General features: G+C 34.2%; 1 protein-coding gene across 12 annotated transcripts; it reads left to right on the forward strand.

The window, feature by feature from the left end:
- The first annotated feature begins 2,563 nt into the window (after positions 1–2,563).
- LOC106779911 (transcription factor SRM1) lies at positions 2,564–11,872 on the forward strand. 12 transcript variants are annotated; one of them, XM_022776762.1, is made up of 5 exons: positions 2,564–2,757; positions 3,042–3,239; positions 4,519–4,606; positions 4,871–5,275; positions 10,779–11,872. In XM_022776762.1, exons 4-5 carry the CDS (start codon positions 4,890–4,892, stop codon positions 11,275–11,277), a joined length of 885 nt encoding a protein of 294 aa, XP_022632483.1. In that variant the 5' UTR covers positions 2,564–2,757; positions 3,042–3,239; positions 4,519–4,606; positions 4,871–4,889; the 3' UTR covers positions 11,278–11,872. The 12 variants fall into 12 exon arrangements, with proteins under 12 accessions (XP_022632483.1, XP_022632480.1, XP_022632485.1 ...); XM_022776759.1 differs by having other exon boundaries at positions 3,042–3,169; XM_022776764.1 differs by lacking the exon at positions 3,042–3,239.
- The last annotated feature ends 310 nt before the right edge of the window (positions 11,873–12,182 follow it).

The raw sequence follows: 12,182 nt of genomic DNA on the forward strand, positions 1-12,182 counted from the left end.
CCAAGCATCCATCAAATGAGCTTCCAAAAACAGAGAAGTCATCCATGAAAACCTCTATACATTTCTCCACAAGATCAGAGAATATGGCTTGCATGCATCTTTGGAAAGTGGCTGGGGCATTGCAAAGCCCAAATGGCATCTTCCGGTAGGCAAATATCCCAAAGGGGCATGTGAAAGCTGTCTTCTCTTGATCTTTGGGGTCCACAGCTATTTGATTGTAACCTGAATATCCATCTAAGAAGCAATAGAAGGCTTGGCCTTTTAAAGTGGTTGAGCTTCCATAAGGTAAAGGAAGCTAAATGCCTCATTTTCTTTTAAAGTTTGAGTAACTTGTTAAACTGTTTTGGTATGTTGCAATTGTATGGGGTGATGGTTGAATTTGAGTTTGAGTTGTATGATAGTGTATTGTGCAACTTATTGAAATTGATGGTATGGTATGATGAATGTTGGTTGTAGTGAGCTTGTTGAATGTTAGAAATGGGTGGTTTTATAAGTGAAAATCCTGCGAGAATTATCTATTGAATAAGTTGAATGTTAGAAGTTTGTTTTTGTTCCTAGGACTTGGGTAGCCTTACTTATTGCTAATGTATGTTATGGTTTGCACTAGACTTGACATAGCACATACAATAAGAGTTCTGAGTAGGTTTCTATCAAATTCCAGAAAGAAGCATTGGGAAGGTGTGGAGTGGATATTGAGATATTTGAGGGGCACTTCAAAGATGCATTTGTCGTTTAGAAGAAGCAATCTCACTTTACAAGGGTTCTCTGATGCAGACTTGGGAGGAGATATGGATGGTAGCAAGAGTACAACAGGTTACATTTTTACATTGGGTGATACAACTATCAGTTAGAAGTATAAACTTCAAGGAAGAGTCTCTCTCTCAATCACTAAAGTTGAGTATGTAGATATCTCAAAAATAGCAAAGGAGATGATATGGTTGAATAACCTTCTAAAAGAATTAGGAAAAAAGTAAGATGACCCTCCATTATTCAATAATAATCAAAGTGCTATATATCTTGCTGAAAATCCAATTATTCATTCAAGATGCAAGCACATTGAACTGAATTATCTTTTCACCATAAACTTGATAAATGATGGAGACTTGCATTTGTCAAAGATTTCGAGTGTGAAAAATCTAACTAATATGTTGACCAAGACTGTCACAACAAATAAGTTGAGGTTTATTGCCTTAACTGACACTCAAGAGTAATTGATAATGAAGATAACTACACTAGGGGATAATGTAAATTAAGCTCCAAGTGGGAGAATGACTAGTATTGTAGAGCTTAATTTAGTCTCACATCGCTTAATAGTGTGAGATGTTGTTTTATATTTAGCTATATAAGCAATCATCTCTTAAGTTTGAGAAACACATCAAAATGCAAAAATATTTCCTAGTATATTCTTGAACATAAGTATTTATATGTTAAACCACGATAAATTCTTGTCTCTTTTGATTTTCTATTTTTTCTTTTATTATATATATATATATATATATATATATATATATTTTATTATTTAAAATAAATGATGGATTAGCACGGTGAAAAATTAGTCCTAATCTTAAAAAATGTTCAGTCATGTCAAATTAAAAAAATCAAATATAAAAACCAAGTGCAGTTATTGAAGAGTTTTTATCAAAGGCATAAATCTTTAGTCACAAATGAATCAAATTTTTTATATAAGTAAGAAAATAGATCTTTATACAATAAACTTATTGAAGTAATTAGTTGCATAATTCAACAAACTATCTAATAAGCAACCAGCATATAGTACAAATTAAATGCTAAATAATAGGTTCTATTTGTACAGACATGATAATAATTACAAAAAAAAATCAACAAAAGTCCAGTGTTACACAACATTCCTAATCTAAGAATTAACTCAAAATTAGCTTGAAATATCTTTCCCTTCCTTTGACGCTTTTGAGTCATCTACCAGTTTCTATATGAGAAAAAGAAAAGAAGTTAACTTGTTGATATAAAAGACTAGATTTTGCTTTCTTCTCACTTTCTTTCTAATTCAATTTTTAAATTATTTTTTTCCATTGTCTCTTTCTTCACTTCATTCCAAGTGCAGGGAAGTATGTTAAGTATTGTGTAAATTATTATAACAGTATTATTTAAAATTGTTAATATTTTTCGGCTTACATGGAAGATGAGATAAGAAAATTACACGTTTGCAAAAAACATGTTTTTCAAATGATAAATTACAGCCTTGAGGAATGTAAAAAGACATAATTATTGAATGTCCCATACCATGTGCAGTCTCTGCGGCCTTTCGTTTTAGCCGGCAAAATTTGACTTTCATCTGATGTGGTTGGCAATGATTGATTCTCCACAAGGTGTTGCAACTTGGCTGGTTTTGGTGTCTAACTAGGACTTTATCCAAAACAGCCAAAATAGGAACATCCTTTGATTGATTATTATTCAATTTCATTAATGATAATAATATAATATGTATAAAAGATAACATTCAATCCTTCATGATTAGTTCTCTTAAACCATCACACGTTTATTATTAGTTTATAGGAATGTATGCATTTACTGTTCTGATAAGATAAACAGAAAGAAAAAATTGTGCATAGCTCCAAAAAAAGGGATCATGAGAGAGAAGCATTATACTGATCCAGTTCAGTACCTATATATAGACCATACAGCTTTATTTGACTCTTTTCTGTGTTCAACAGTCTCTCTGTGAGCTGAAGGTAGTTAGCATAAAAAAGATTGAAGCAAGCACTCCAGAAAGAAGAAAAGGTAATAGCTTGGCTTTCATTATTTTTCACAAACTCCCGTAATTCATAACAATAAATTTAAATCTTTTTCTGCTGTTTATGCTCTCGTATCCTATGTTATGATTGTTATCTTACCTGATCTTCTGCTACTTGATATCATTTTCAATTTTTCATTTTTTTGGAATGTTAAAAAAAAAAGCAAAAGGGGTTCAAAAAAATTCATTCTTTTTCTCTCTCTAACTTTCCTTTTGGTTTATTCCTCAATCTTTTCTTTCTCTCTCTTCATGTTGTATAATCATCTGTCAGATATTAATGCGTCCTGCAGATTCCTGTGGGCTGCAACTTGGGTTCTGGCTTTTTCAACTCCTGCTGTCCTATTTGTGGCAAAGCTATTGTTGGGATGGGACCAATTGTGACCCATCTATCTCTTTGTGGTATCTAAGGATAACCCTTATCAATGTCATTTATGATTTCCTAGTTCTGCCCTTAACGAATTCTTACCCAGTTAAGGTTTTTTTATCTTAAATCTGGTTCTTATCTTTTACTCTCTTTTTCTTAATATCTGGATTATCTTTATATGCCTTTGTTGGGATAATTACTAATTTCATTTTACTTTTGAATAGGTTAAAATTAATTCTAAAATCATAATAAAATGTTTTGAAATTTATAGTTTTTTCTTTTTTACCAAACTTGTGAAGAAACAAGGGTCACCAAGCCCTTCACTGTCAGAAATAGGTTTTTAACTTTTTACTTGACTGGCAATTAAATCAGTTAAAATGGTGTGAAAGACAGACTTAGGTTGGTTAGTTAGAGTGTCAGAAGCCTGGGAATGATGGTTGTACCTTTGGCCTACTATGTTTTTTAGGGGATTACTTACTAATCACTTTTAGCTCAGATAAAAAAAAGGCATAGCTATTCCTCAATTGAAGGGAATCATCAGCTGTTTATTTTACTGTTCCGAGGTAAGTTGAATTGGGTTCAGAGTTCGTACTAGGGATTTTGATCAAAATGTTGAGATTGGATTTGTTTAGCTGATTCTTGCATGCTTTTATTGATAGCCAAGATGGAAATAAAGACCTAAACTCATTTGATAATCACTGTAATGTTCTTATAAATAACCCTTTGGTCTTTCTGAAACTTCTTCAACTTTAAAATTCTTAGTGAGTGTTTGCGTAACCGTTACATTAAAATAAACTCAATTCAATCTCAATCGAACAAAAAGACTTACTTCTAGGTTTAGTGCATAGGAAAGTGAGACTTTTTGTTTGAAGAATCGGAAACGGTAATCCAGACAACCATTTAATGATGCTGGCTGGACCTTGATTTGGTCTTTAGGGTAGGCTTAAAACTTAGAGTGATATAGCAAGAATAAAAAGCAAAATAGGAGGGTGTAGAATGTGTTCAGTGAATGTGAGATTTACAACTGTTATAGGTTGTAGTATGGTGGTGGCAAGTTATATTTATGTGGTCCTGTGCTGTTAAAACTGTTCTTATCAGTAGAGATATGGATAATCTATTTTTCCTTTTTGCATATGGAATATAGTAATTTAATCCCCTGTTATCAATTATACACTTCTCGATTTTTCTACTTTGTTTGTTTATGAAATGTCTCTTTCGTGTATTTGAAATCCAGAGCCCTAATTACCATCTCATTGACTAACTTCACATCAATGTCCATATTTTCACTTCCCTTAAAATGCCAAGGATTGCATCTTTGTATTAATGATTATCAGATATTTCTCATGCCCTGACTGTACTTTGTTGCCTTTTCATTCATTAATAGGTAAACTATTCACAAGAGTCCAGTTTTCAATTCCGAAGCAAAAATCGCCATTGAAATTTTACATACCTCAGTGTTTGGGATTTACTTGGTATTGAACTCTGTTCTGCTTCATGGCATTTTCTGTCTCTCTGTTGATTCTACTTCAGGACTGGAACTTATTGCAACATATCTGCTGCAATAGTTTAGCATAAGATCAAAGTAATATTAAGGTTGTCTTCAAAGAAATAAACTAGATCCGTTATTCCCATGAAACAAACCAGTGTGTTTGTGATATTTAAGGTGTGGGTTTGACGTGGATTGTTGAACTGTTATATAAAAACCTTTCCTCTCCTTTTGAAACAAATCTCTATAGTTGATTTAAACAAGACTAGATGACTGCGGATGAAGTCGGAAGTAGCTCCGAGTGGAGCAAAGAACAGGATAAAGCATTTGAAAATGCCTTGGCAATTCATCCTGAAGATGCTTCTGACAGATGGGAGAAGATTGCGGCTGATGTACCAGGGAAAACCTTGGAAGAGATTAAGCACCACTACAAGCTCTTGGTTGAAGATGTTAATCAGATTGAATCTGGTTGCGTACCTTTGCCATCTTATAATTATCCTTCAGAGGGCTCAGCAAGCCATGCTAGTGATGAAGGAGCTGGCAAGAAGGGAGGCAGTTCATGGAATAGTAACAACGAATCGAGTCATGGAAATAAGGCTTCAAGATCAGATCAGGAACGACGAAAGGGTATTGCATGGACAGAGGATGAACACAGGTTAGTTTCTCTTTGCTTATTCAGAAAACCTATATATTCTAGTATAAGGCATGGTAAACAGCACGAGGCAGGTTGCTTATTGTTAATTTTGACTTTGTTTGAATTTGTTGTCTCAAGTTTGTTTTTTTCAACCATATACTTTTTAGATACTCAGAACTTGAATCTGATTATATAGTCAGTGATCCTTGTGTGCGTTAACTAGTAGTTATTTCTTCTGATCTCTATCAGGTTATTTTCCATTCAGTCTAAAATGTCATATGACTTATTAGTACTAATTGTTTAACAAGAATATCTTACCAAACTATACTTCCTTCTCGATGGCTTTAGTCATCTGTCTGGATTGCACCACTGGTTTGTGTTTATAACAGTATTTTAGCTTTGATTCTTCCAGAAATATCAGTTTGATCGTACTTTGGAAGAGACACTATTCTGACAGGAAGCTTACTTGTTACTTCTTTTGTTGTCATGCTCCATGATTTCCAAACAAATGCTGTCTAGTTGTTTCTTATCTAGGTTAATGCTGTGGGGGCTAGCAACAAGGGATTATGTTAACTTGAGTATCTGGGGTGTGGGATCTTAAAACTAGATGGTTTTACACATATTGTTGTGTTAATACATACTTTTATTCCTTAGAAGTGGCACCCGTGTTCCATTGGTTTTTGAGAGTTTGTCATTTCATGGATGGAATTCAATAGGCATGCTCTTCCAGAAAATAAATGAATAAAATATCACAAGCTGCTACTTTCAAGAATCAAATTGTATGTTAACTGCATTGGTATTTATAGTCTAGAGATGGTGACAAGATATTCAGATTAGATATCTGTTTAGAGGAAGAGCAAGTCAAAATCATAGTTCAGCTATTGCTTGGTATGGATATTAAGTTGACATTCTACTTATTTTTTTATTGTATTAATTCTTCATTGGAGCAATAATAGTATCTAATTTTCAATTGATATGCGTGATGATAGTTTCGGGATGTGTACATGAGAGAATACGCAGTGAGAAGAACCGTTTAGATTATCAGTTAATCATAAAATTTTTTGGTGAAGTTATGGACTTTTGGAATGAAAATATTTAAGTATAATGCAGTATTGTTAAAAGACAAACAGTATCTTGCCTGAGCCAAAAAACCAAACCATGCCCCAAAAGTGAAGTTGGCCATGTGGTGACTTCTTCAGTTGCAAACATGCCTTCGGGTTCATGATGTAAGTCACTGTTGTCAATGATACTCTAGATTACTTAAGGTGATTTCCCTTCGGAAAGGCCACTCTGCAGTAAAAAAAATATTCATTTCTCCTACATTTGTTTCGAATTTATATCTGATGTAGCTTAATCCTGTCGTGTGTGAAGCATGCTAAGTTAATAACGGTAACATGATGCTGCTATTGAATCAGCATCTTGGTTGTTGGATGGTTAAGCTAATCAAATTTATGTATCAGAAACACTTGTGCTGCTTATTCCAAATTAGAACTAGAATGTAGTCCGTCCATACTACCAGTAGTCTTAAGTTGTGGACTTACTAAAGATACAATATATAATGAAATAGTTAAACTTCTGATTTTGGGTCCCCGTAAGTTAATCAGTTATTTCATTTTTCAATGTTGTGTCTTTTGGTGATAAAAGTTGTGGGTTCCCTGTTTTTGCTTTCTTCTTTTAAATACTTTTTATCCCTTTACTTTTTGAAATCATGGACACAGCTTGTGAATGGGACTTGTGTTAGAAATTTTCTCCTTCAGTCATACTTTGTTATCTTTATAGTCAAAGTCAGAGAACTTATGAATATGACACAATAAGACCTGGATATCAGAATGATAATGTTTTAGAAGTTCTAGATACAAATGGCTTAGATATGTTAAAATGATTTTTCTAAAAAATCTTACAAGAATGTATAATATTTGTGAAGAGAAATTAATCATTTTTTTTTCAATAAATAGCTACATCAGAGGATGATGGTTACAAAAACACTTTTCATTATAGCAAAATTAAAGTATATTCTTTCCCAAATGAACATTTTTTCTAAATTATATATTTTTCATCACTAGTTGTCTTCAAAAGAAGTCTTGACTGAAGATAATTGTCTTGACTGAAGAATATAGAGTCATGTTGAACCCAGATTTAATTTTAGTCCTATCAATCAATAAATTTTTAAAAAGGAAAGTATATTAGAGACACTCCTAAGATATATATTAGAGAAAATTTGAATTGTTTCTGCGTAAAATGAATTTTTCTACATGATGTACGTTAATCAAAGACTCTTCTTCAATGTATAAATATAGCACCCCGAAAATATAGCTGTTGGAAAGTCTTTGTCTGAAACCTTCATGTAGAGAGAGGAAATCACCATGATGTAAATGTCATTTAATTTGTTTCTCCAACTTAATTTCTTGATAAAATAAAACAATGTACTTATCTTGCTGAAGTTAGTTACAAATTCTACCATGTATGGCTATGAATTGTTGGAGTGGTTTACTCTGACTTCTTTCACTTCACTACATAGGGTGTGCCTTTTGATTGTAACTTGATCAAGTGGATGTATTTAATCATACAATGGACACTAGAAGACTAAAGCATCGTTTGATCAAAAAACTTTTTTTCCAAATCCTTATACATGTTTAATTGTTTGTTACCATCAAAATTAAGGGTCTATAACCATCTTTGGTCTAGCAAGGATGAACTGATGGAGGAATGTAAACGAATTGGAATGAATGGAGTTGAAGAAGCTAGGAGAAAAGAGGTTGAAGAATGGATAAGCGTGGTCAAACAATGTTTCTAAGGGCTCACAAGGTTAAAGAAGGAAAGCATTCCTGTGGTGACTCTTGAAAGAAGAGAAGACACAAAATTTGCATCAATTATCTAGTATGTTCCAAAATGAAAATATAACGGAGTAATGACCGTATTTATAGAGTTCTTGGGTGAGAATTTCAAGAGCATAATTGAATTTCCCCATGTGCTCTTAGAAAACCAGTGCCACTCATGGATCTAGTTACATTTAATGTATGAAATGTGATGCAAAGTCCATGTGCGCCTAGTATTAGATCATGACCGGCCTAGGGCTTCTTCTAGGCTTGCATGAACCCAATTTAAACGCTATCAAAACCCCAATATTTATTTACAAGTCCATGCAAGGTAACCCTAGACTATGAGGTCCAAATACAAGGTCAAATAACCTGGTATATTTGGGGGGTGTTTCTTCCTACACCCCATCATAAACTTTTGGAAATTTTGATCCAGAAGTTCCGGAAAGCAAAATCCCTTTGATGGGGTGAAAGAAAAAATTTGATGGAGTGTAAGAAGAAACATTCCTATTTGGTCCAAATACAATCCCAAATATCTTAGACTACTTGGTCTAATTACAAGCTTAAATATCTTAGACTAGTTTGCCAATTACGATTCCAATTATTCTTAGGTGAAACCTTCCAGCATCCTATCAAATTTCTTGCTCCACTCAATCAAAAGCTTCCAGGAAATAAGAGAGAGGTGATTGCCTTGAGGGAAAAAAAATCCAGATTTGTTTTACTGTGTTTCGGAAAATGAAATCCTGAACGATAGGGTGCTGGGAGAAATTTGATAGGTACAGGAAGCAATAGCCTTATTATTGTTCTTTGCAAATTTACAATCCACTAGATATGGCCCATGTAAAGTGTTTTGGGCCCACAAAGGTGTCAGTAGAAGCCCAATCTTCCTCTATTCATAGTTATGGTTATAGTGATTGGTCCCTTATTTATCATTTTTCCATTTTCTTGTTTCTTGGTCAATGTGGCAGGATGGTTTCCCATCAACAACTATACTAAACTTTTACAAAGAAATGAACAAGGATTTGATAAGGTTGGATGAAGGATGTTCAAGTCTTCTATGATGAAAGCATATTTGAGAACTTGCACATGTTTCTGATTTTAAAGAAATGAATTAGAATATTTTAAAGATATTTTCTCCTCGTCACTATAGATATATTAAGGATATATTTATTCTAGTAATTTACTATTTACAACAAAAAATGTCCACGCCTTCTATAACTTCATAAGAACATATTGATAGATATTCATGGAACATAGGCACCAAATTGTTCTTCTGCCATTGCTTATATTTGAGGAAAATACTTTATGGTTTAACACTTGTCAAGGTGATTTTAAGGAAGTAAAAGCCCTGGATCTTTTTGATTTTGCTTTTTGACTACATCTTGAATTTCTTCCTCCTTTTCAGATTGATCAACCCAAGATTGATCGATCAATTGAATATCTTTTTGTAGAACTGTTATCATGTTGGTTTCAGCACAATCCTTATCTTTTTTGCATAAGGGATGGCATACTACCATAATCTGTGGTCTCAGAACCCTTAAGACTGCTATTGTATCTGTTGTGTAATATAATCCTGCTGCTCTTCTTCTCAAATCCTTACTCTTGTACCAGTTTATTTGCTAACTAAATCTTCCACCTTATTCATATCAGTTTCCTGAATTGATCCTATTATGTCAACATTGAGAAACATTATCTCCCATAGAGTGACAACCAAGACAAAAATCTGGGAGTCTGCATAAATATATTTACAGAAAAAAGAAAGAAGCAAAACCTTCCCTTTTTACCGTAACTTGATCCAAGATCTCATCCTCAAGATTAACGTCGACCAAAATTCTTGCAGGATGGCCATATTTTTAATCGATAGTAGCTGCATCTGTAGAAATATGCTCACCTACACCTGTTGCTAGAAAATATATGGGATCCTTAACACACCCAATATTCTTGTGGAAGATCAAAATACGAAGCCAAACCTGAACTGGAGTTTTTGTGACTGAAATCTAGTTTCCACAATGACGTCCTCAAGATTTCAGGGTTCATGTTCCGAGATTCAGCTGCAAGAACCCATCTCAAATCATCTGAAGTCTTAATTTAAATTCACAATGGCCTCTCCAGAGAGGAGTCATTTGCCAATCCTGCAATTCTGTCCAAAGATCTTGTAGCTTTTAATGCCTTTTTCCCTTTAGCCAAGAATGACTCTTCCATGTAAAGTTGAGTTTGCACCTAGCCAACCCATCTCTCTATATACTTCTTTTGATATGGTGATTGCTGAGGCATCTCTTTTTATGCATCTCTATAATTCTTTTTATGCACAGAATCTTTCTTGCTTTCAGTTTGATGTTTTAGCCATGTAAATATGACTTTCAGTAATTATTAATCATAAAGATGAGTCATATGACTGTCAATATCATATTAACCATAGAGCTACTAAAGATGGGGCTTATGGTACAGTGCCTGTCATAATTTTCAAAGCAAAGTGTTAATTTTAGTCCATGTGTAGGGAATGAAGCTATCTTGAATTTTAACGTACCAGATATCATTAGAGTTTTTCTTCTGTTGGAAGTTAAAAACTAAGGATCTGGGTTGCATGTGGATTTGACAATTTTATGAACAATAATGTGCATTTCATTGGTACTTTCTGTTCTGGTATTTGACATGCTTCCAATCACAATTTTCGTTTTTAACAATTACACACTGATTCGCTTGAACAGGTTATTTCTTCTTGGCTTGGAAAAATATGGAAAAGGTGACTGGCGAAGCATATCAAGGAACTTTGTAGTGACAAGAACACCTACACAAGTTGCAAGCCATGCCCAAAAGTACTTCATTCGGTTGAACTCGATGAATAAAGATAGAAGGCGATCCAGCATAAATGATATCACCAGTGTCAACAATGGTGATGTTTCAGCACCTCAAGGACCAATTACTGGCCAAACAAATGGTTCTGCAGCAAATTCTGGAAAACCAACGAAACCAGCCCCTCCAACCCCAAGTGCTGCCCCAAGTGTAGGAATATACGCTGCTCCTACCATTGGACAACCTATAGGAGGACCTCTTGTATCTGCAGTTGGCACCCCAGTGAACCTTCCTGCCCCAGCACACATGGCATACGGTCTTGGTGCCCCGGTTCCTGGGACAGTTGTTCCTGGAGCCCCAATGAACTTGGGTCCTGTGCCATACCCCATGCCACACACATCTGCTCATAGATGAAGGTCTGTTCAGAGGTCTAATGTACAAAAAAAGACACAGAAGATGGCTTCTGAACATAATGTAAGGATTTGTTTGGATAAATTTCTCCTTTAAGTAGCTTTAGGAGGAAAAGAATGAGAGGGAAAAATGAAATATTATTTTCTTTGTCTAGAAGTGTTCATGGAGAAGTTTATCCAAGTATGTCCTAATTCTTTTCCTTTTCCATAAGTTGCTTATGTGCGAGGTTTATGTCCGATCAATTATTTCAAATAAGCGATACTTAGATAGAAGCATTAGAATGTGTCTGCATCGGTTGCCATGGATGGAATATCTGGCACCCTTGGAATACGACAGCATGAAAGTAAGGTTGTTTTGTAGACCTTGAAATAGTTTTAGTTAGTCGTATAAAGTGGTGCATGCTGTAGAGAAAGGTTCTGTGTCTTTTAATTGTTTTTGTTGTATTTTGACTTTGTTTCTGATTTTCAGTAGGATCTAAATTTCCCATCTACCTTCACTTGTTAGCAGGTTAGTTCCATTACAGCATTTATGTGATGTACAAAAAGAATAGTTGTATTAATTATGTCTACTAAAGTCAAACGAAATTCTTTACTAGGAAGCACTTCCAATAAGCCTGTTGAAAGCCTTCGTGGATAATGTTTTAAAACATTACAATAACATACATAACATGAAATCCACCACGCTTTGGCCAAATAATTGACGAAGAAATTGCCACATATATAACTTATCTGGGAGTGTTCCATATGAAATGGAAAATCTACAACGAGGGCAATTTTGTTATTAAGCAACAGAGCATTAAAGACAGAAGAATGTGCCGTACATTGTTTCATAATCCAATTCCCCCCTTCAACCTTTATGCGTTTAGGATGTGGTCATCCACCTTTTGCAAGGTCTTGAGTACAAATTAT

This window comes from Vigna radiata, unplaced genomic scaffold (assembly GCF_000741045.1).
Source record: "Vigna radiata var. radiata cultivar VC1973A unplaced genomic scaffold, Vradiata_ver6 scaffold_73, whole genome shotgun sequence".
Classification (NCBI taxonomy): Eukaryota; Viridiplantae; Streptophyta; class Magnoliopsida; order Fabales; family Fabaceae; genus Vigna; species Vigna radiata.

What these genes read in the sequence shown, in the direction of transcription:
- LOC106779911 (XM_022776762.1), top strand. Translation starts at nt 4,890, where the DNA reads ATGACTGCGGATGAAGTCGGAAGTAGCTCCGAGTGGAGCAAAGAACAG. An exon ending in TGGACAGAGGATGAACACAG is followed by an intron (nt 5,276 to 10,778) that starts GTTAGTTTCTCT and finishes TCGCTTGAACAG; the next exon opens with GTTATTTCTTCTTGGCTTGG.